This window comes from Loxodonta africana, chromosome 2 (genome assembly GCF_030014295.1).
Source record: "Loxodonta africana isolate mLoxAfr1 chromosome 2, mLoxAfr1.hap2, whole genome shotgun sequence".
NCBI lineage: Eukaryota > Metazoa > Chordata > Mammalia > Proboscidea > Elephantidae > Loxodonta > Loxodonta africana.
Genome location: NC_087343.1, coordinates 162,837,407 through 162,862,649, shown reverse-complemented (window position 1 = coordinate 162,862,649; position 25,243 = coordinate 162,837,407). Strand labels below are relative to the sequence as shown.

General features: G+C 38.0%; 1 protein-coding gene across 11 annotated transcripts in view; it reads right to left on the bottom strand.

The window, feature by feature from the left end:
* Positions 1-25,243, bottom strand: part of FBXO38 (F-box protein 38) — a 61,562-nt gene that overhangs the window by 6,758 nt on the left and 29,561 nt on the right. For 7 of the 11 annotated variants that reach the window (XM_064277940.1, XM_064277956.1, XM_003404587.4 and 4 more), the window contains 9 exons: positions 21,833-22,003; positions 20,048-20,190; positions 18,948-19,161; positions 13,033-13,152; positions 11,445-11,624; positions 9,254-9,988; positions 3,776-3,876; positions 3,457-3,559; positions 1,035-1,201 (listed from right to left, as the gene is read on the bottom strand). In XM_064277940.1, coding sequence (XP_064134010.1) covers positions 1,035-1,201; positions 3,457-3,559; positions 3,776-3,876; positions 9,254-9,988; positions 11,445-11,624; positions 13,033-13,152; positions 18,948-19,161; positions 20,048-20,190; positions 21,833-22,003 — 1,934 coding nt within the window. The remainder of the gene's footprint in view (positions 1-1,034; positions 1,202-3,456; positions 3,560-3,775; positions 3,877-9,253; positions 9,989-11,444; positions 11,625-13,032; positions 13,153-18,947; positions 19,162-20,047; positions 20,191-21,832; positions 22,004-25,243) is intronic. The other 4 variants (XM_064277962.1, XM_003404588.4, XM_064277972.1 and 1 more) reach the window with 2 other exon arrangements.

Below are 25,243 nucleotides of genomic sequence, written 5' to 3'. Positions count from 1 at the left end.
ACTACTGCTCATTCTTTAAAACAGGTAATTATTTTCTTGCTTTCTTATATTTGTCACATTCTTTCTTCTCATGGACTGTCCTCTTCCTTATCTCTAGTTATGAAATTCCACAATGCCATTTTAGTGGCATAAATGTTTATCTCCTTCACAGGATGGCAAACTTTTTGAGAGAAGGATGATGCCATGTGTACTTTTCAGTATGAAACAAATTACAGACACTCAACAAATGATTGGTTGAACTATTTTGGGCCTAGGCTCAAACACAGACTGCAAGGGTTATTTAATACATCCTTTAAACTCCTTTTTGGCATCAAGTTCAGAGCCTGATATATAATGTTTACTCTAAATAATGATAAAAAGAAGAAGAGCAGCAGCTATTACATGACGGCTTGCTATATAACAGTAACTGTTCTAAGTACTTCATATAAATTTATTTAAATGTCACAATAACCCTACAAAAAACCAAACCAAGCCCGCTGCCATCGAGTCAATTCCAACTTATAGCGACCCTATCCAACAGGGTAGAACTGCCCTACAGGATTTCCAAGGAGCATCTGGTAGATTCGAACTGCCGACCTTTTGGTTTGCAGCCGTAGCTCTTAACCACCATGCCACCAGGGTTTCCAAATAACCCTAGGGGTAATAGTATTCTAGTTTTACAGATGAAAAAAAGTATGACAAAAAGGTTTAAGTAATCTACTCCAAGTCAGAGAGCCAAAATTTGAATCAGGCACCTGGGCTCTTAACCACAGGTGACCATTAATGAGTATAGAAACGTGTTGCATTAACAACTGTCCTCATCATGTAACTTGCTAAAAAACCTTACAAAAATCTAGCAGAGATGTATTAATGAAGAAGACCGGGAAGGTAATCTCAGTTGGTTAAAAAAACTCAGCAGAAACTAAAGAATCATGACTATGGGTGAGACAAATGCCAAGTCCCAAAACGATGAAGACTACAGGGAGAAAGAAAAAAAAGGGCAGTGGGGACTCGTCACAACACGATTTATCGTGAGAAGGCACCGAGCTCATTACCTGCTGCATTGGCCGGAGGTATATGATGCGGTTTCTCTCAGGAGGCATCCTTAGTATCTGGTCTAGTACTTGATCCATATTCAGTTTCTTGCATTGTGCATAGTCAAATCGGTTCACAATTGGTGCGTTTTCTACTTTTAAATGTTTCAGTACCCTGCACCTGGTGGCTACAAAATGAAAACAATGGTAAATCCTATTTAAAAAGTTACACAAAATAATACAGCGGTGTATAACCTATCTGGAATCATCTTTAGAGAACTGGCCCAACTTACGTTAACACAAAATACTGCAGTTGTAAATATCTTTCACTTAAGTCAAGTACTATCATAGAGTGCAGGTGATTCAAAAATGTCATGCTGAAGAAGGTGGTCACCCTCATGCTAAAAGAGGCATTAAAGTATCTTTTTCTAAGATTTTACTGTCAAGGAAACCAAAGAAAATAGCTTGCCCAAACATAGGAATTATTAATATTTATTGAAGGGGAAGAATGATAATAACTATTAACTTAAATAATTTTATGGAAAATGGTCAAATAAACCTGGAACAATTCGCATATATTATCTAACACTCAACCACAGGAAATGAGCTGAGTTGATAATTTTAATTCTTACCTCAAGTACAAAAGCAAAATCTTAAAAAAAATTTTTTTGGATATTTTGGCCTAAAACTGTACAGTCTAATATAATAGCCACTAGCTCCCTGTAGCTATCTGAAGTTAATTAAAATTGAACAAAATTAAAAATTCAGTTCTTAGGCACTAGCCACATTTCGAGTGTTCAACAGTCAGATTCTCAGAGAGCTCAGAGTAGAAAAAGGAACAAAAAGCCAACCAGCAGAGTCTGAAGGGTGAGGATGAGATTCTCAGAGCTCAAAGGCAGGAGGCGGAGTGCTGACAGACAGAAAGCTCCTACAGCGCTGCTGTAAGGCCAGGCTGCGACTCCCCTGCTTTTATGGTGGCTGTGCTTTTACAGAGCCCATGCTTTCCATTTTAAAAGGAAATTCCGATAGGGAGTACTAATTTATTACACGTTTTAGAACAAAGACCTCATTGGATGGGTTGGAGAAAAGTACTGCCTCTTCTGGGTAAATAAACATGGGGACTGGAGTCTTCTAGAATTCAGAGGAGAGGTGGTATGTGAACCTCAGTTTGATCTCTCCTTTCTGGGATTCTCCCAGTTTAGGACAAAATGTTGGGTAAGTACTTTTTTATGGTGTTCTTTACTACTAATATAAGTTAAGTTTCAAAGAAAATCCCTTAATATGTTTTCTGAAAAATTCCTTAATATTTTTTGCAATACTAATATAATTAATATTTACTAGGCTTTTACTAGGAGCCCTGGTGGCACAGTGGTTAAAAGCTCGGCTGCTAACCAAAAGGTTGGCAGTTTAAATCCACCAGCCACTCCTTGGAAACCCCACGAAGCAGTTCTACTCTGTCCTATAGAGTCACTATGAGTTGGAACTGACTTGAAGGCACCTAATAACAACAAAGGCTTTTACTGGAAGTCACACCCTCTACTATGTACTTGTGTGTATGTGTGTACATGTGATATAATACATGTGTGTAAAAGCATGTATACACACATATCAATCATTTAACCTTCATAGTAGCTTTATGAGGTAAGGATTATTACATACATTGTACAGATTGAAGAAAATGAACATGGAGAGTATATAACTTGCTTAAGGCAAAGAACAAGTCAGAGCTTCATAGTTTTATATGGATAGATACAAAGGTAGAAAAAAATTACGAAAAGGGAAAAACAAATCATGTACATTATATGTATCTAAAATTTTAAAAGCTCACACAAAAAATACTCTGTATTTGTTCAGAGACAAACATGTATGTAAGTGAAGGCACGAAAGGTAGCTTGGAAAAATCTACATATATGAGTACAGACAGTGGGAGAGATGGGACTGGTAATGAGGGACAAGTGAGGCTGTAAAGAGAAGTAGGATTTGGACTAATGATAACGTGCCATGAACTGAACGCATGACTGATCATCTCAATCACATACAGAGCAGTTAAACACCCAAGGTCCAGTATGTCACTCCTCTCTACAAGACATTCCAGCATCACACAGATAGCAAATGGCAGAGCCAAGATTCAAGCTGAGTCTCTCTCAGTCCAAAGCCCCACCCGTGCTGTTAAGCCACTCTGCCAAATCAGGTAACAATTATCTTTTGGAGGAGACTGGAGCAAAGGCTATTTCAAAAGATGAACTCAGTGTCTGCACACGAACCCTCATAAATACTATGGAGTAGTCATTTGCAAATTACAGCGTAAGAACAGAATTAGAGAGAATGTAACAGAAGGATGCCTTTAAAACAAGAATATAGTAATGTAACTATAGTATTTACAGGTCCTTAATTTTTCAAACTTTTTCATGATGCTCTTCTATTGCACAGGTCCAATACATACCATGGATGAACATCATCTTGGGGCAGTCTTTTAGCACTAGATCTGTGATTCCACAGTTGGTCATAGTGACTCCAACAAGATTTTTGGATTTTAATACAAGGACCTAAAAGCAGTAAAGTTAAAAAGTTCCATGTGAGTGGCTTTTTTTTTTTTTGAACTTATACAAATGTTTTCACCGACACAACTGAGAAGCAGCTGCTACCAATTTCATTTTCTTATGGCAAACAAACTACATAAAGATGGGAAGTACAGTTCCTTTGTATTATGTGAGAACTTGGTCGGTCTAAGAAAGGTAAGTGAAGGTTTTTCGTTGTTCTACCTGTACATGGTCATCCTCAATCACAGGATCACTGGTACTGGTGGACTTATCTGCCGTGCGCTTCCGCTTCAGGGCATGGCGTGGCTTTGCTTTAGCGACCTCTAGAAAAGGCAAGAGGAAAATCTACATCTTAGCCTTGCTTTCTTTGCTTCAGCAGAGCACATTCAGTGGCATATGTACAGACTCCATCAAGGCAACTCCCAAATCTACGACTCAGTTCCTAAAGGCAAATAACCGGACTGCTATTTCCAGCTGACTGTTCTAAAACAAAGGAGCCCTGATGGTGTAGTGGTTAAAGTGCTTGGCTGTGAAACAAAAGGTCGGTGGTTCAAACCCACCAGCCTCTGTGCAGGAGAAAGGTGTGGCAGACTGCTTCTATAAACATTTACAGCCTTGGAAACTGTGTGGGGGAGTTCTACTCTATCCTACAGGGTCACTATGATTTTTGGTCTGGTTCCAAAACAAGATCTTCCTCCATTTTTTCAAACATACCTATATTACACATAAAATCCCTTTTCATACTTGGACCAAACAATGTAACACTCTTTCCTCTAACCTCCCTGCTTCAATCCATACTAAATACTACTGGTGGATTAAACTCACCAACTTTTCTGTAAACAAACAAAACCTTTAAATAAATTATTGCTCACTGCTTAGTGAATATGTGTCAATCTCTGACATTTGGAGCTATGATTTAGTCCCATTCATTCACAACTTTTTTCCATACTGTATCCTACTCACCTCCCACTGCAACATCTCTGTGGCAATTAATCACTCTACCTCCTTCTGACCAGAACACCTTTCCTGACTTCACTTTTTGAAACACTACCCATTCTGTAAGGTCAGCTCAAATGCCACCCGTTCTAACAACCCACACTGAACCCCCAAATATATCATTCTGTAGCTCCCTGTATACTTGTTTTGTCTCTCCATGTAAACTAAAAGCTCTCTGAAGGCAATAACACTGTCTTATTTCATCTTTGTATCAATGTCAGCCACTATCGATGCGGTAAAATAAACATTTATTGAATGAATTGGCACTCAACATTTACTGATTGAATGAACACATCACGAGCACGTAAATGGAGTAACAACAAATATTTACTGAGCGCTTACTGTGTGTCAGGCACTGTTCTAAGGGTTTAACTTGTAATCCCTTTAACCCTTCTAACAGCCCACTGAGATTTATTACTCTCCTCATTTTACAGATTAGAAAACTGAGACACAGAAAGGTAAAATTGCTTGTCAAGAGGTAAGTAGTGGAACCAGGAGTCAAACCCAGGCAATCTGGTGCCAGTCATTATGCTAGAAAATCCTTGATCTTTTATCTGCTAAACCCTGGTTAGTAAGAGCCGTAAGTCACTGACTAGTACTATTCTAAAACACTATAATCTAATTACAAAATACTGTCTTGATGTTATTAGTTCTAAATTCATCTCTAAAACTTAACAAGTACATACATATTTCATTTTAAGAAAAAACACTAAAGTTAATTGTCCTCATTTTTGATACTTGACCATACTATATAAAAAAAATTTTTTTTTTAATACATACTATAATAGCAGAGCATATATTGTGTGAAATGAGGTTGACCTTCATGGATTGTATCCTCACAATATTATATGGATGTTACACACATATATATGTACATAATATATACTACCACTAAATTACAAACATTTCACATGGCAATTCTGTAATCTCACACGATTATAAAGAAAGAGTAAGGAGGTGCAACTACTGCAGACTCCCAAAGCTTTGGGGCTAGGTGGAACTCTAGAGATTCGGTCATGCTTTTCACACACCAGAGCCATTTTCCCCAACATTTGAAATCTTTGTGAAACCCACTACAAAAAAACAATTGAAAACAGCTGCTTTGGTTGAAGCCTAAAGGGAACCCAAGAGTTCTACCCCTCAAACTTCCTCTGAGGCCCCTGAAACCAAGCAAAATCCTGGCATTCCAAAAACATTAAAAAACTATTGATGTGGTCAACCCAGTGAAGGCCTTTTTTCACAGTATTTCTGAAGGAACTTCATTCAAAATTTGATTATCTTCATTAACAAGGACCATTCTAAAGGTAGTGTATTTCATATGATAGCCAAAATTCAGATGCCGGTTACAACTACTCACAGGTATTGGTTCTCTCTGCCAGCAACAAAAGCAAAAACAAAAAAGGTCTGTTTCCATTCCTCCATGTCAAATAAGTCTTTTAATTAGCATCATTCTTTTATGATCCAATTTTCAAACCTCTCCCCTTCCTTTTAATTGGTCAAAATATGGGGCCGAAAAGTTAAGTTTCCTGCTCTACAAAGTGCCTAAATTGATGGTATATATTTTCCAAGAAAAGTTATAAAACAAACTCATACTTTATATGCAGATGGTCTTGAAAAACAAAGGCTTCCCAATGTAAATGGAAAACTGAGTTCTTAATGTTTATTGCTCTCTTTAGGTCTTCCTTTCTGTTTAGGGACAATTCATCTTGTTTAGGGACTTCACATTAGTGATTTCATATATCCGCTAGCATCAACATACCTCATGTGATGGTATCTACCACTTATTAAGTTTGCAATTATTCACAGGGCCCCTTACCATGTGTAAAACATTGTGCTAGAAGCTGGAAACATAATGGCAGACAAGTAGACACTGTCCTGCCACCATGGAGCTCATAGTCTATTAGAAAGATAGACAGTAACACACAGAATTATGACATAGTGTGGTTAATATCAGTTTAGAAGATGCTGCAGAAACAGAGAAAAGCAGACCCAATCCAGTCTTGGGGTGTCAGAGAAAGAGAAAGAGTTTAGTACTTATGAGAACCATAATAATCTTAAATACTATTCTTTGTTAACCCGATTACTTTTTGCGATATTTATATTATAAACAAACAATGAGAAAAAGAATGATTTATGGGTATTTATTCCCGAAATAGGAATTCACAAAACAAATAACTACCTTAGCTTCTAACACGACTTTAATACTACACAAGGCCATAAATACAAAACCAAATAAAAAATTCAAACTTTATTTTGTCTGAAGTGATTAAAAAAATCCAGAACACTCAATCAAGCTTGTATCTTTATGACTTCAGATTCCTTTCCTTAAAACTTTTAAAGCAGAGTGGCCAACAGGTATTGAAAACATGCTAGATTAAAAAATAACATGTTGTAAACCACCCAAATAACTCTTCCCAAAAGAGATCTGAATAATATTAAAATCAGAACTCTGATATTTCCTCCAAAAAAAAAAAAAAAAACGTTATTCAGTGTCCATTATATGGTGGAAACCCTGGCGGCATAGTGGTTAAGAGCTACAGCTGCAGTTCGAATCCACCGGATGCTCCTTGGAAACCATATGGGGCAGTTCTATTCTGTCCTATGGGGTCGCTATGAGTTGAGATCAACTCAATGGCAACCGGTACTGTATGGTATTTTAAAAACATCAGGAATAAACTTAGCTAGCACAAACATATTAACTACATATATTAGAAGTCTCCTCAAATTTAAAAAAAAAAAATAAATCGTAATAGTTGTAATTTACCTAAAAAAGTAAACAGTACTACATAAATGAGATTTTATTTTTTAAATCCAGGGAATTACTTAACCTAAGAAAAAGTGCTACACTTTATTATGATTAGTGAAACAAGTCAGATGGAGCTGATAAAGGGGACAGCAAAACACAAAGCAAAAAAAGTACCTCAAATCCAAATGGTTAATATGGAAAATCTACCAATACATTTAAAAGCCAAACAAAACAAAAACTATGAAACTTTTCGAAGAGTCAAAAAACATAAAATGAGAAACCCAAGAGTCCTTTTGGTCTCAAAAGAAATAGATTCGATACTGTAAAAATGAAAAGTCTCTTTTCAGTTAATTAAATCAATATAATTTCGAACAAAACCCAAGAAGATGTTTTTGGAACTTGACAAAATTTTTAAAAAAGTACATCTGTAAAAATAAATTGTAACTGTATGACTAACCCAGTGCCATCGAATGTATGACTAAAAAAGCTAGGGAAATTCTGAGAAAGAATAGTGAAGGGCGACAGAAGAACAGAATGCCTAGAGGAAAACCTAAGTATATCTAAGAATTTAGGGCATGATAAAAGAGCACTTCAAAGTAATGGCATGAGAATGAAAGTCAATAAATAGCCTAAGACAACTTGGTGACAATCTGGAATGAAAAAATAAAGTTAGCTCCCATAGATTAAAATAAACTCCTACTAATTAAACTAAAATTAAAAAATAAATGACTAAATAAACATATGAAAAGATGTAAACATTTATGTGACCCAGGAAGGCCTCTCGCAGAATAAAAATATAGAAACCAGAAAGGAAAACACAGAGATTTGACTTCACATAAATGAAAAACCATGCAATGAATGATGTCATAAAACATTTAAAATTCAAACTAGGAAAAATATGTTTACAATATGGCAGGACTAGTGTTTGCACTGCATAATGAAATCTTCAAATAATAGCAAATATTTCAATATGAATGTATGCTACTATGACGATTAGCAATGTAATTAATTTAGGTCTCATATTTATCTTATTTTTGTCAGTTTAACTCCACAGGATTCAATCAGCTCTATTTAGTATATAATAAAGCACTGACTGCCATTATTTAGGGGCTGATTTTAAAATTGACGGATACATGGGAAAAAATCAAAATATATTATTATTCACTGACAGGCATTAATGATTTAATGAAAGGCAGGAGAGATTACTTAAAAGTAAGTTCAGAAATATAAGCAGAATTCTGATTAAGAAATGTGCTTATCCTCCCCTTCTGTTGTACATGGGGTCGCTGTGAGTTGGAGCCAACTTGACGGCACCTATCAACAGCCACCACCAACCCGATGCTTTAGTATACATGTTATATATTATTAATGAAATTATATACATGTTTTGAATATATAATAACTAAAATGATTCTCAAACTAATTACTTACCTGCTTAAAAAAAAAAAAAAAAAGCTTATTTCCTGGCAAACCTAACTGGAAACAAAACTAGATTCAGAAAAAATTAGACGCACTGCAGAGGCAGATACGGGAGTAGACCCAGGAAGGTGCACTGAGATAGGAGGCCCCAGCCCCAAGAGCTTCAAGTCCTTACCTTTTTGGCTAAGGTTTAGGACTTCCACTAAGACATGAGTTCCCTAAGTGTGAGAAGGGACCAGAGTTCATCTACCAGGGCTGAGACATTACAATCAGTGTTGTAACTACAGTAAAAATACACAGATACGTAATTTTCTTAAAAGCTGAACTATTTGGGTTTTTCTGGGCTGGATGTTTGACGTTACAATTCCTCCCCCACCCCCAAACCATTGATGGAAACTAATTCAAATATTTACGATCCAAAGAACCCCCAAACAGAATCAATCCGCCAAACCGGCTTTATGAAAGAAAACTTATGGAACAAGCTAATGCCTCTCTTGAGTCCTAGCCTACAGTTGCTAATCCTGGGAGCATGGTCATACCTGACTCAGATACCAGCGGTACATGGGAGAGTCTGCTCCTGGCCCTTGTTAGGGGCCTCCGAGGGTAGTCTTCATTAGACTGCACGTCACAGCTCTCAGGCTGGGAGCTCCCCCTCCTGTCCTCACCTGTAGCCCCAGAGCCACTCCCATTAGTCCTCTCATCATGTGCTGGGCCTGAAGACCCCCCTTGAGGCAGAGTCCTAAAGGAAAAGGCGGATCTCGTACCATCCGGGCCATTCACAACACAGGCTCGGCTGGTTGAAGGACGTTCCTCATCAGAACACCTGCTAGTTCTCCTTTGGGATTCCTGGGGCCTGTGACAGCAGCATCTGGGGCAGACAGAACTCTCTGCATCTCCCTCCTCCATGGCCTCAGAGTCCTCTGACCCACCGGGGGAGCAGACACACTGCCTGGACACATCCACTTCTGTAGGGCTAGGCTCGGAAGAGCCGCTGCTGTTCACCGTCCTTACAAAGTCGGGGCTTTGAGAAGCAGTGCTGTGTGAGCTGGAGTTTCCCACTGTGCTGGCGGTGGAGCTGCTGCAGCTGGGATAAACATCCTTGTTTTTTTTCTTTTCAGGAATATCCCTAGCTGCTTTCATATCGGCTTTGATCTGCTCACTGGTGACCTGACAGCCTTTCTCACAGCTGCTTTCCTCGAGGGGAAACTGCTTCGACTGGCCCATCTGATGGGAGTTGTACCTCTTTCGAAGTGGAGTCTTGCCTTTTCCACTTACTGCTTACAGAAAAAGAAGAATGGCCCGAGGAAAAGAAAAGATTTCAGTATAAATTCTGGACAAAAGGCAAGAGTAAATTCGGAACAGGAAACAATTTCCTAAAATATAACTGTGATCACATCACTCATCTGCTCAAAAATTCTGACTCCCTTGTGCCTACTAGGTTAAAATCCAAGCTCCTTAGCTCAGTTTTCAAGGTTCTCTATGATGCACTTCCAGGCTATCTTTCCATTCCTGTCCCGTCTATACATTCTACACTCTAGCCCAAACTTTCCTCTGACTATCCCCTGCCTTACTACCTCAGGGTCTTTGTTCCCATCTATTCATCAGCCTTGGGTTTCTTCTGTTCAGTCTCTCTGCACCCCAACCCCAAAGCCATTGTAGAGTATGGCCTGTAATAACATTATCTATGTCTTTGACCTGACATTTCAGTCAGACTGAAATTTCCCTAGAGAGAGAGAGAAACATGCTTTATTCATTTTTAACCTCTTACAGCACCTAACACAGTACCTGGGGCACAGTAAGGCTCAATGAATATATAAAGGACTACTTAAATAAAGTTTTATCTGACCAACAAAAGATGTAGTTTCTAAATTCTGAAATTAAACTTTCTAGGAAATGTTAGGTTAGTCTGCCGGTTACACTAAACTTCCTCAACTTCAGTTCCAATGTGGAACACTAAAAGCTCCTTTCAAAGACAGTGTAAAGATACCTGAATTTCTTAAAAGAAAAAACAAAAATTGAGTATCCACTCAACGGTTAGTAAATTATTCCAAGTCTAAAGAACCAAGCTTTCCACACATGGAAGTGTACGTATGTTTCTGATACAGTGTTAAATGCATACCAAACATTTAAACATTTTAAGGAGTAGGGTACCCAGGGAAATAGGACTGGACATTCTTTGTTAAAAGTGGTAAGCATGTGGTTCTGAGAAACAAAAAAGAAGGAAAGATAAGGAAGAAGTATGAACCTAACAGTTAAGAGAATTATAGTTTCTTGGTGAGGCAAATGGCAGAAGGCTGTTGCCTACATTTACAGGGAGGTAAGGGATTATAAAATATACCATAGGACTCCCTCAAACACCAAACTAGTCACCAGTGTTCATTGAACAGTTGTTTTCATTACTCTGGATTACTCAGTAGTCATTCTCTACATGAGGCACAGGCCTCTTGCTTAACCCTGATATCTGATGCCACAACTTCCTAAATCCTCCACTCAACCTTGTTCCTTTTTCCTGAGCCCTCATTCCACACCTTTCTGCTGTACTACACTTGCCTGGGATATGTCCAGATTTCCCTCTCACTTGGGCTACCATCTTTCTCACCTCCTGTCACATTTCATAAGGGACAGGTAAACTGCACCATAAGATGTAGTAGAGACACATTTCACAAAGGCCAAGTGTCACTTCTCACAGTGACTCTCACTAACAGGTCAGAGTAGGACATAATCTCTCACCTGACAATTCCCTGGACTGAACTGACTCTCCAATCTTCTCTTCGCGCTCGGTGTAACGCCGAGCACCATTCTTAGGAATCCAGACTTCTTGAAGTTCTAGACTATCTTCCTCATCATCACTCTCTGAATCATGAACAGTAATTGGGGTTGGTTTTACTACACGCTGAAGACCACTGGGTCCTAAAATAAGAAGCAGAGGACTAACAGTTACTTTCGGCCTAAGAAAGGCTCTCATTCAAAAGTACTGCTTTCCAGGGATCATCAGATTACAGATTCTTTGGCTCTGTGTAGCCACCTTTATCACTCATTGTAACAGAATATGTGCTTGGATGAGATACTGTGAAACCATTCTTTAACTGTGAAGCATTATATAAACATTAACCAGGGTTAATATGACAACTAACTCCATATATTCCTAAAGGCAAATTAAAATAGAACATATGCCATCTCCCTTCAGGAGCTTCCATATCTCAAAAAGTCTCATAAATCAACCTAAAAACAACCAAAATAAGAGTTACTTAAAAATGGGCTAGGTATTTTACCTATTTTGTAAATACATAAACCAAGGCAAAATAGACGAAGATGAACCTTAAAAATATATGGGACTGGAGAGCATCTCTATGCATTCTCAAATTGAGTATAGGTCTACCTTACTGTATGTAGCAGATATGTTCTTAAAAGGTTGGATGCACATTGTATTTTGGATATTTGAGTACTTTTATTTGTGTAAAAAATACTTCTTCTGTTTGGCAGTACACCTTGTAAACCTGGAGTTTTTAGGATCCAATTCTCTCAGAACGAGTGACTAATATTGGCCCCACCAATAAAATCTAAGCTCCAAGGAACCTGGCCTGCCTTCTTCCTGTCAACTGCACAATGCCTGGCACAGAGTAGGCACTCTATAAATATTTGTTGAATAAGTAAGTGACTGCAGATCTAAGACACTTAAAACAAGGGCAGTTAAAGACCCTTTCAGTTGCAAGACAAAGTGGCATTCCAACGGACCGAAGTTAGAATATTTGAGTTCTAACATCACTTCTCTCACTGGCTGAATGGACTTTAGCAAATAACTCAAACTTTTAAAGGAATATTAGCTTCCCCATTTGTAAAATGAAGGGTTATATTAAGTAATCTTTAAAAGCCTTATGATTCTATAGCCTGCCATAAACCACCCAATGGCAGACTAAATCTTGATCCATTTACTAAACCAAGTCAACCCCTCCACTGCCCCATCCCCCATCAAAAAAAGGGGAGGGTACAAGCAAAATATTTAATCAGATCATTTATTTTCCCATCGGCAATTTCATATTTGAGCGTCTTCTTTCTCCCTCTCTACACACACACACACACACACACACAGAGGCCAGCACACAAAGCGCAGTTGTTGCTACAGTTATAACCAAAAACAAATGAGTAAGATATATATGTACATTAACATCGACAATAAATTATAGGCCTCAATAATAAACAGCACACATCATTAGCTGTATAAGCACAAAAACCAATCATTCTCAGTAATGTTACACTTTCTTCATTAGTCAGGCCCTAGTTCTACAGCAGTGAATGTGGAAAGCATCACATTGATTACCTGCTTGTTCTTCATCAGCATCCACAGGAATAACTGCCTGGCTGTGCGCTGGAGTCACATTCCCACTCTCAGCTACCACCTCTCCATCTTCTTGCACCATGTCTTCCATCTCATTCAATGCTTAAACAAAAATAAGCACAGTCAAAGTAGAAACCAGGAAATGGTTAAAAAACCACACTGGCAGGCACCTCTGAGGACTGGCCAGCCAGTGATTACTGGGCCCAGCTTGGAATAACAGCATATAACTACACTTCACTGCAGAGACATTAACAAGAAGTGTCCAACTACTCTACAGAAAAGGAAATCAGAGATGGGAAAAGGTTACTTGGAAGAGAGAAGTCCAGTGCTGTCACATGGAAAGGTAGGGGGAGACACACAGCTGAGAAAAGAAAGCACTGGATTCATCTCTGGGGATATTACCAGGGATGAGGCTCTTTTCCGTCTTTCTCTAAGCTATTAGCTGGAAGGTGGCGAGAGCCAGTGATCAGGAAACTTTGTGATCATCTTATATGCAATGAGTCCTGTAGTCTCTGCCAACTAAACCAGGATGTACTGGGCAGGTAAGCTCAAACTGTACCTTTCTATTCCTACTTTCTAGAGGCTTTGGTTGTCATTTTTTGATTAATGTGTGGCAAAGGTTATGAGCAAATGCACCAAGTAAATTTTTAACATTTTAATACCACTCACATACTTTATCTGTTATCAGTCTTCACTTATTAGTGCCTATCAGTGAATGAGAACATGTGATTTTATTCTTACATTACTGAGAGGATGAGCTCGAAGAACCATTTCAGACTGACAAGCTGCAGTCGACGTACTTATCTTCTTAAATGGTGACTTTCCCAAGGAGACTTGAAATAATTCCTGGTTTTGCTAGCTTTTTACAAGATTAAATCCAAATCTCTCAAATCAGTATTCAAGATACTCAAACCAGTACCTTCTTAGCACTCAAACAACCCTGACTTCTCTCAATTTGAGTCAGGACAAGAGCAATATATCCTTCACATTTACCAGCTAAGCTATAACCCAGAGGGCAGCAGAGACTATGGGTGCCTTGTTCTTCACTAGATCCCCAATGCCTTGGTGCTCAGTAACTATTTGATGTGAAATAAACTATCTGAGTGAAATAAAGACATCTACAAAGGAGAAAACAAGATCCTATTCCTGAAAGAACTAAAGAATCTACTTACGGGGAGAAGACAAACTCATACAATTAAAACCGCCAAGGCAAAATATGATTAAGCCAAAAAGATACCATGCAGAAAAGTGTTAATGGGAATATGCGACATGAGATATGAAATTTCATGGTGACAGTGGGATTTGCCATATACAACTGCTTCTTTTCCTTTTGCTCACTATCTTCTCCTGAATTCTTGCCCAGTTCTTACAGTAAAATACCTACTTTTAGGACCAAAATGAGGATGGAATCTTTCCTAGAAACCTTCCATGATAAAAGCCAATCAATTTTCTTCTTTCATTCAATCCTTATGAACAACTGTGAACAGCAGTTAATAACCGATGTGCATATTAGGCCCTATGCTAAAAGCTTCACATATAGGATCCTATTTATCCATTGCAGTAATAATGAGGGAATTACTACTGCCTCATTTTTGCAATAAGGAAATTCAGGCTTCAAGAGGTAATTTGTACAAGATTACACACCTAGTGCTAAGATTTGACGTGAGGTCTATTTCAAGAGCTATTACACTACAGGAACTATGAATAGATGATAAGTTACAGCCTCCTCTCTCCAAGAGAACACACACATTCTAGCAGGGATATCTAACACAAAGAAACTGGTCAGAATATACTCGCTAAGTGCTAGAACAGTCCAAAAGTATAACAGGAACGTAGACAAGGGAGCAACGAATTCTTCTGTTGGGACAGGCAAGGTTTCATTGAGATGAGGCACCATTCCATGTTTTCATACAAGGAAGTATATTACATTTTTTCAGAGGAGTGAGCAGTCCAGTGATATCAAAGGATAAGTGTTTGTACTGCAATGAGGATGTGAAAGAGAAAATAAGGCTAAAAAAGTGGCCTGGGTCCCAGATTGTGAAAAACCTTGCTAGAGAGCTTAGAATTGTTTCCTACAGGCAGAGGTGAATCACAAGAAGGTTTTTATGCAGGGAATGGCATGAACAGACATACGTTCATATATCTATGTGACAGGATTTCCAAAGCTGATAACAACTGCTTTTAGGCTGACAGAATAACCTGCAGAAATATTTTACTCCCAAAAGTTGTTTTAAACTTCTTTTCTCGTAATCATCCATTCAATTACTTATTAGGCACCAGCTGTAATTTGTGAGTCACTGCTCTAAGTGCTAAGAAACAGTGGTAAATATTCAAGATCTCTATTCTTGTGGCACTTAATGTAGTTTGAGGGGAAAAAAATCTAAAAATTAAAATAGTAAGAAAAACATCAGACAGTAATATCTTATGAACAAAAATAAGAGGGTGATGTGATAGAGAACGAACTGGTGGCTGCTAACGTTAGGGTGGTAAGGGGAGACATCTCTGAGGTTAACATTTAAGCCAAGATCTAAACATCAAGGAGGCACCCATGCAAAGATGGAGAGAGGGTCATTCTAACAAGAGGCGGAGAAGTAGCACAAGATGAGTGCAGCCCAGATCATGTGGGTCTTATAACCTAAATGAAGAAACTAGATTTTATAGTAAGACAGAGGGCAGAGTTTTAAGTAAGGGATCAATGTAAGTAATGTTTTAAAAAGACCACCCTGGGTGCTCAAAGAATTAATTTCAGCTGGCAAGAGAGGAAGTAGAGGACCCAGTAGAAGACTATTAAAACATCCACCCCAAACCTACTAAATCAGAAACTCAGGTGGTAAAACCCAGTAATCTGTTTTACCAAATCGACCAGGTGATTCTGATGCATTTTCAAATTTGAGAACCAATGCTATAATTAAAAGCTACAACGCAATTTCATCTAGTGGGTAATTTAGATTAATGGGGGGAGGCAGGCAATATGGTACTATATTATTAAAAGAATACCTGGGATGTATACTTTAAATTAAGGTTTAGGAAAAAAAAAAAGACTAGTTAAATGATGTATAGGTAAAACTATGTTTTGTGGTTAGTTACTTCAAAAGTAATTACATTAATCTGACAATATGCGTTAACAATTAAAGAACTGTGATTCTGACATAGCAATCTTATGTTAGGCAAAGGTAAATTGTTAAAAGATGTGAAGACCTATTCTTCTGTTTTAGAGTCCTGCAAAATTCGGGTAATGAACTTGTATTTTCAGTTAACAAAACTAGCCCACAATAAAGCATTCTGAATTATAAGACTTTTAGAAGTACAGACCTAAAGAAGATAACGTTGATATTGTGTGCCATGGAGTCAATTTCAATTCACAGTGACCCTACAGGACAGAGCAGAGCTGCCCCATAGGATTTACTAGGCTTTATGGGAGCAGATCTCCAGATCTTTTCTCCTACAGAGCAGCTGCAAGGTTTGGGCCGCAGACCATTCTGTTAGTAGCCCAGGGCTTAACTACTGTGCCAACAAGGCTCCTTAAAGATAATTCCTTCACCAAATTATAAAATGTTGCTAAATGAATATGGCTCTGTAATACAATAGAATGTTTCTGTTGGAATCATATATTATTTTAATAAGAGACAATGCAATTATTACAGTAGTTTATAGCAAAGCCAGTTTATACAAATCAAATGGCTCTCATAATTATACATTGTCTTTCCTTTAAAGGAAAGGAAATGTATAATGTCTTTGTATAATGTGCCCTATAGATTAGTAATTACACACAATTAAGCCCTTGAGTACCTTGCTCACTGGTTAATCTGTCCGATTGTATATATACGCATGTACGTGTATATGTATACATATAGATATCTACATACACAGATATATATGTATGTGTATATATACATATAAACAAATACAAATAAGAGGTCCGTGGAGCCTAATGTTTTGTACCAATCTTCATGACATTTCTCTACAAATGTTGCTACTGCCTGTGATGTCCTCATGCTTCTTCTTGTTGAAGCCATCAATTCTTCAATCTTGGCATTTCTGTATGACTTACTTCTTTGCTTTTCAGCCTTTAATAGCATCTGACGATATCATACTTGCCAATAGTCCTTCTAGGTAACTGCTGATGCTGACTCCTTTTGTGGTGATTACAGCTTCTAAGTCAAAACAGGTTTTTCTAGATCCTGAGCATTTTGGCTTGTATGCAAGTTTTCATCTACTGAAACCATATTTGTAAATAAAATTTTAATAGATTTAAGTTCTGTGGTTTTCTCCTAGAATCAAATGCAGAGTTCTTGCGCATGTTTTAGTTCTTGCTATACCAATACGCGATTTCACAAAGCAAGGCATTCTCCACTCTACTGAGAAGCCTATGGCCACATAACTTTGCAGGAGAGTCCATACAGTCTGTCCAGCACATCAACTCCAACCACAATTAGGTTAATAAGATTTAGGTAGTTCTGCACTGCAGCTATGATAAGTTTCCCACGGATGGTTTGTGTGCTGAGACCTTTATGGTGCCTGTGATCTGCACAATGAACAACGGCACTAGGGACAACGAGGCAAAGAAACAGTACTTGACCTCATTCCTTCTGCTTCACCCCTTGCCCCCACTGGCTCTGCACTTTTGTTTTTTTCTATTTGAGGGGAAGGTATCAGGGGAAAGACTTGGTCATGGTAAGTTTGATATGCCTGAGAGGACCCATGAAAAAAGGAAGAAGTTAGATATAACTGCAATTGCTTCAAAAAGAATAAAGTTAAGACTGGAAATAAAGGTTTGGAATTCATTATTACATAGTTGGTGCTAAAGTCATGAGACTGAATAAGCTTATCTAGAGAAAATGTTTAGGGAGAAAAAAGGAGATTCAGGACAAAAAAGTCAAGAAGGTAGAATAAGCAAATGAAAGTGGGGAGGCATATCCTCTGAGACAGGAGAAAAAACAAGATAATGGTTTCAGAGATGCCAAGAAAAGTATTTCAAGAAGGCAGAAGTGGGCAACAACATCAAATAAGAGTGGAGAAGTGATCAACAGATTTGGTAAAACGGTCACTGGTGACTTTGCTGAGAGTCAAAATGGAGAGTTCTACTGAGAACATGTGAGGTGAGGAGGTGAAGACAACACCTACAGATGATTCTTCAGACCCTATTTTTCATTAATATTGTGTCCAAGAGAGTGGGCAAAAGGGCAACAAAAAGATGGCCAGAAAAGATCCCTTTTCCAGTTCATAAAGGTCAACTGGAACACTTGATAAAAAAAACAATCTCCCTCCATCCTCACTCAACAACAGTGGGGCAGATAGAACCTATGAGCATACGGGTTGACACACAGGAGGCGTCTGGCAAATATTAAAGGAGTAGATAATTACATAACCAAAATCCAGTAGGTCTTTATTAGCTGTGTGCTTAATTTGCTGGGTGGTTGTGTAGAGTAAATGATTAAAGAAATGTGAAAGGTGTCCAATACAGCGTCTGGTACATGGTTAGGGTTCATTCTTTCAGTTTTTGAACATCCAAAAATGGTCTCCACATTCAAGCCAAATGTACCTATCTACTGGTCAGAGAGCTATTAAGAAAGATGCTCCTGTACCTAAATTCTAAAAATTAAGACTCATTTGAGCCTCTAAGGCTATCATTGTACCCTCCCCAGGATATCTATCAGTCCTTTCCATTCTGTAAATACCCTTACAGATATTGTGGACAAGAGGTATCACAAGGATGGCATTGAAACAAGTAAGCAGATAAGGAGATTTCACCCACTCCCTCATTTGCCTTGTCAACTAGCTCCCCTCAATGTGAAAAGCAACAAGTTGAATTAGGAGAAGGGAGAAGGATAAAGTCGAAGAAATGGGATCCAAAGTAAAAATCATTTCTATCGGAGCTCACAAAAGATCTGGGTTACCGTCGGCTGCAAACTGCTGCTCTCCTGGCTGCAGGTCTTGCCGGAAGTCGTTCTCCTCATCTGACTCATCTGGGTGGTGGTGATTGTTGTCGTGGATGTTGGCATTGTTGTTCTGGGCATTGTTATCATTGTCATTATTGGAGTTTTGGTTGCTAACAAGGGCTGAGGAAACGCCAATTCCTGTGCCTGCACTCAGACCAACTCGAGCACAGCCCTAAGGCAAGACCAAACCACATGCTTAAATTAATTTGGGTTCGTATACTACACTTCATTTAAAAATATCCTTCATCTTTACATAAGAACTAACACTTGTATAGCACTTTACATATTTATGAAATGGTTTCATATACACATAAAGGATCTCATTTAAGGCTCACGACACTTCAAGCAAGATAAAGTGTTATCAGCCTTGATTTATATATGAGGAAACTGAGGTGCACAATGGGAAGAGACTTAGCCAACAACAGCACACTGCCAGTAAGTGGTACAGCTGGGACTTGAAACTCAATATTCTGACCTCAAACCCTGAGCTTCTTCCACTATACTACATTGTTTCAACCGTGGAAATGTAACCATTAAGAACTTAATTAGTTGAGGCATTAAATTTCTATTACCATGAGTCTAGATATCTGCTAAGCAGTTTTAAAATAAGATTTTATACAACTGGGCAACCTCAGAATTCCCAGCATATCTAACTGAATAGAAAAAGAGCAGCAAAATAAAACATTTCCAAAATAAATGCCTATTCCTTGTTTAAATTCTGGGTTTCTGATCAGATGTTTAATCTCCCAACTAGCTACTCTAAGTAATAATTTTTGTTTTAGCTGACATGTCCATTCTTACCCTTACCTTATCGTCAGCTTACGGAATTGGAGACAGCTTTCTACTTACTTTTCCCTTTCCCTTCCCTGGGAACCCTTAACACTTACTTAAAGAACAAGAAACCATGTACTGTTACAGTTTTTATGCCTTCACTGAGGCTGGTGGTATAATCCAATTATAATATCGTGACAGCAAATTACTAAAAAAGATCACTTAGGTTGTTTTGTTTTCTTCCTGGAATGTCAAAATTAACAAAAATTCTCTCAAATGTGACTTACCTTGGGTGGTTCACGAAACATCTGGTCCAGTGAAATAAACTCCAGGCTGGGTAACAATTCAATAAACTGGCCAAAGGAGTCCAGCTTCAGTGCGTGGCACCGCACTAGGTTGATGTCAACCAATCGAGTCCATCTTGAGTGGTCTGTCGAAGAAATGACATGGCCGGAGAGAGTTGAAATTATACTTTCCCCATTACTGAGGAATTCTGCTGTAGCTCTTCAAATCCTTATTCTTTAAATAATTTTTCCCCTTATTTCATGGTCTTTAAAACTTGATAAATATGAACTACGATGTTTTCCTTACCTAATTCCACTGTGAGAACTATGTAGATGGCCTGGGAAACATTAAATTGAAATCGAGTCAGCCCTGATTTAAATGTGATCCACTTAACACCCTACATGTCCGTTCAACAGGACACTGGATAAAGAAAGTATGGTATATGCATTTAACAGAACATGGCACAGCTATTTCAAAAGAATGAAGACAAGCTAAATACGTCTGCTGATGGGGAAAGCTCTGCCAACTATATTTAGGGCAAAAACCAAGCTGCAGTAAGATCCTTCTGTATATGTAAATCACTTTGAAATTTTACACATATAGACCATAATATATAAACAATAAGTTGCCCAAAAGAATATGCAAGAAACTGCTGATGGTGGTTACCTTTGAGATGAGGAGACTTTTCATTTTGTACCTTTCTGTACTGTTTGAAATTTTTTATCAAGTGCATGTATTACTTTTATTTTATTTTTTTTAAGTGTTAACAAGAGTTCTGCGTGATGGGATTACAGGCCATTTTTTTTGTTTTCTTCATTATACTCTTCTGTATTTAAGAAAACAAACAAACCAAAAAACCCAATAAATGTTTTTTTTTTTTTGTTAAGTGACCTATGTCTGCTGTACCCTAAAGTTAATACTTTCAGTAACTTTTTGATTCAGATGGTCCAGTGACAGAATTTAATTTCTGGTGGGAACGTGAGACATGGGCCATTTTAATTAATGATCTCGGCAGAGTCCACAGAGCCCTAAAATGGGCTTGGAGACCAACTCTGGGAGGAGAGATGGCATTCCTGTGAGGTGACTCAAACAGCAGAGGAGACTGACTATTCTTCAGGTGCCAGTGAGGGAACTTTGTGTGGTTAAATTGGATGTCCCAGTGAAAACTTCCAGCTCTGAGTCTGTTTGAAGGTTTATATATTTAGGTATTTAAGAGCCTTTAAAGCCACAAATAGTATTACCCTCTCAGAGAGAAAAATTAACTCTACCTCTAAGGAAAAACACCATGTGCAAAAGTCTCACTTCTACAGAGGGGGGACAGGATGTGGAAGGGAGGACTGAATTACTGTCTAGGTTTTCAAGTCAATAGAAAATTCTACCTTAGGTTAATGTTTACTATATCACCTAATTAAAGTTTTTAGATATACATACCTCCTTTGCTCTTTCAGAAGGTGTGCCATTTGGAATGAAACTCAGTGAAAACAACTATAGTATGCTAGGTAACAATTTTTACCCTTATTGTTATGTGACCCAAAATACTACATATAAAGATCAGTGCACTTGAAGCTATAACCTGGATAGTGCAAATATCAAAACAGAGTTCAAAGATACATTGAATATACTTCCAATTTAGTTATCAAAGACTGCCAGAACGTGTATTAACAATCCATATAAAATATTCACATTTTACACTAGGAATGCAATCATAGCACCACACACAGAAAACAAAGACACTTACATTATTTCAATATCAATAAAATATAGCTGTATTTCTAAGTTTACAGTACCTGAGATCCAATTGTATGGGTTATGAAGATGGGGGCAATTGTAAATTGCCAGATATTTGATACAGGAAAAAACCTCATTGACTGCCTTCATCCCTATATCAGTGATGATACCAGGGTTTTCTACCACATCAGCCAAGCCATACTTCACCAGATCTGCATTAGCCATTCTGCCTAGAAAAAGGGATCAATTTCAAAAAATACAAATTCTTTAGTGTTATGGGGCATCACCGATTCTTTATCTTAGCATTCAGTATGATCACTCTGTATAATCTGTCCATCACCAGGTTCAGACTTGGGTATGGCTTTTCGTTATTCTGTAAGTATGGTAGCACTTCTTTTGCAAAATAAAAATTTATATAAAAAGTCAAGGAAGAGCTAACAGGAAAAAATTATTTCCAATTGCTTAGAAAAGAAAAAAACACAAAAGCAAAAATTCATAAAACATGACTGAGGAATACATATCATATTGGTTCACACTTAAGGTGAGGCTTTAGTTTTACCTTTTAAGAAGGAAAAAAAAAAATCTTAAAAATGCAAGTCCCTCTTAATATAAGGATCAAATTTTTGGAGTTTGGTGTGGCCACGTGTAGGGAAGGGTAACCTTGAGGAATTCAGATTGATTTCTGGAGCCCATGGTAAACTCACTCAAACTCACTGCCGTCGAGTCAAATCAAGTCGATTCTGACTCATAGCGACCCTACAGGACAGAGTAGAACTGCCCCACAGTTTCCAAGGAGCACCTGGTGGATTCGAACTGCCGAACTTTTGGTTAGCAGCCACAACACTTTACCTCTACGTCACCAGGGTTTCCCACGGTAAAAAAACACCAAACCGAACCCAGTGCCGTCGAGTCGTTTCCAACTCATAGCGACACTATAGCTGGTAAATACCTACCTATCTCCTGGAAGTTGACCTCTAACTTAAATACATCTTCTCTCACTGTCACTGGGCTTTAGTTCCTACTGTCCTGTCACAAACTAGGGGGGTGGTGCAAGTAAAAGAGGAAGCTCTGGCCTAGACCATTCCAGTGAGACTCACACTCACACCTTGCCTCCTGTCATTTCTCCCATCTTCCTGCCCCTCACTCTTCAAGACGGTTCAGTCTGCTTGACTATGAGCTCCAGCTAACAGGACAAACCCATGTCTTGCATCCAGCCATTTGAGCGCGTTCCTGCGCTCAGGGCTTCCTGATTGCCACACTCTCTCAAAACCCTAAAGACAGCACCTGGAGTTCATTTTTGTTCTTTTTCTCTTTAGACCATAGATCACCTAAAAGCAAAAGCTACCACTTATTGAATGCTTCCTAAGTAGCAGAGATTGTTATAAATGTATACATCACTTTTTTCACAGAATCCTCAGAACCATCCAAGAGAAGTGGAAAATGGCCTTGTCTTCATTTAACAAATGAGAAAACATGGACTTAAAAGAAGTTAACTGACCCAAAGTCACATGATAAATAATGCTCAATTCCATTTCTCTCCAAAGCCCCAGCACTTAAAAGACTACACTATACTGCTTCCAAAGTTTCTAATCAGTTTTTACACCCTTGTTAACTTCCCATGAAATTCTGAGATCATAAATCTCTGTGGATGATTAACTTTTCTCTCAGTACTTATTTCCGGGTCACTGCTTTTTCTCATATACATCATCAGAATCTGAACCCATCTCAAGTCACTCTTCCTGTATTCCTAACACATAGCATCTATTTTTTAGCACACCCATTTCCTCAATATGGCACTGTCACTCTTACTATAAATTCTGAGGGAGATAAGGGTCGTTTTTATTTATTTTGCCAGACCCTTTGTAACAAAAAATGACAAGTTTTATCAGGGATCACCCTTACCTTCTAGAGAGATGTTTCAAAATCTAAAATACTGAGAAGGGAGGGACTAAACGGAAGGGCATGAGCAGTGACTTTTCATTCCTCTCTAGATGATCTGGTTAGAGAGGCCCACTGGCAACTATTCAGAGAAAAAGAATCCTCGAAGTCCTGGAAGGAACACAGGATAGCATATATACGGGAGAAGCCTCACTTCTAGAAATGGACGAACTACTGTGAACTTGAAGAATGGTTTATAAAAAGGTAAAAACTAGAGACTACTAAATATCAAAGAGATACGAAACAAGTTATGGTTAAAAATATAAGACAATTTTAGTCAATAGTTAAAAAGGTAAAGTGCTTCTTATGCTGTCGAAAATGTATGTTCAGGAGACAGAAATACAATACGGAAGTAGCTGGTTATAGAGACAACTCTCAAAGGCAATTCTTCAGTGGACCTAGACGTGGCCACCCTGAAGAAACAAAAAAGGATGTGCCAAGTTTTTAGCACTTGGGAAAAACAAAAGCAAGAGTATAGAAAGAATACCAATTACCAAGTTAATAGTTCTATTTAGTCACTACACAGGTATTGTAGAAACAGAAAATGTTAGCAACCTCAATCAAAACTGCAAAAGCTTAATTTGGAATATATAAGTTTTACATGAAATAACTATCCTAGGTTAGCATTTAAAAATTACTTTGGTGGAAAGCTGATATTTTTCAAAGCTGTAAAAATTAAAGGCCATTCCTATAAATAATTGGCTAGAAAACAATTTGATTTTTTAAAATAATTCTTCACCTATATATTAATAAGACCTACGATAATGAAAATATAAAAAAACAAAACAAAAAAACAACTATTATTGTGACATATATGTTAGAAATGAAAAGGTCAACAGTCATGTCGGTTGTCCTGGACTGCCATGGCAAAAAAGAATTCTTACATTCTGCAATGCAAATTATATCTAAGAAAAAAAGTCATCTGGTGTGATACTGATAGCTCAAGAAAGACTAATTGCAAATTACAAGGGGAAGCAACTGATTCTTGGGACAATAAAAAACATTCTGGTGGTAGGAATTCCTTGCATGTCTGACCAATGCCACAAGGAAAAAAAAATTGAATAATGAATTGACATGCATTCAAGCCCAAAGGAATGAGTTTCTAGCTGTAAATCCATTCTAGAAAATGCTGTGAACAAGCCTTCCAACAGCAATCGTCATTAAATGAATACTGACCATTATGTGCTCACACTATCTGGAAAATCCAGAACCCCCAGCGGGCTTATTATGGAAATGAAGAGCATGGGCAGGGAATGGCACCTCATCTGAGAGGGCCATCAAAAGCTTCAAGAAGTGTGGCAGATCAAATTCAACAAATGGAACCAAGGATGACATTCTGTGGAAAAAAAATGAAGCAGCATGGGAAAGAAACTTGGGCCATAAAGCTGAGACATTACCAAATGCAGAGAAGGATCTTTTGTTGGCAAAAATACAGGTATCTACATATTCTATAATATGCTAAAATCAGAGGGCAACATGGAGGGAAAAAAAAAAAAATCACAGACATTTTAATTTAAAGGTTTCTTTTTCAA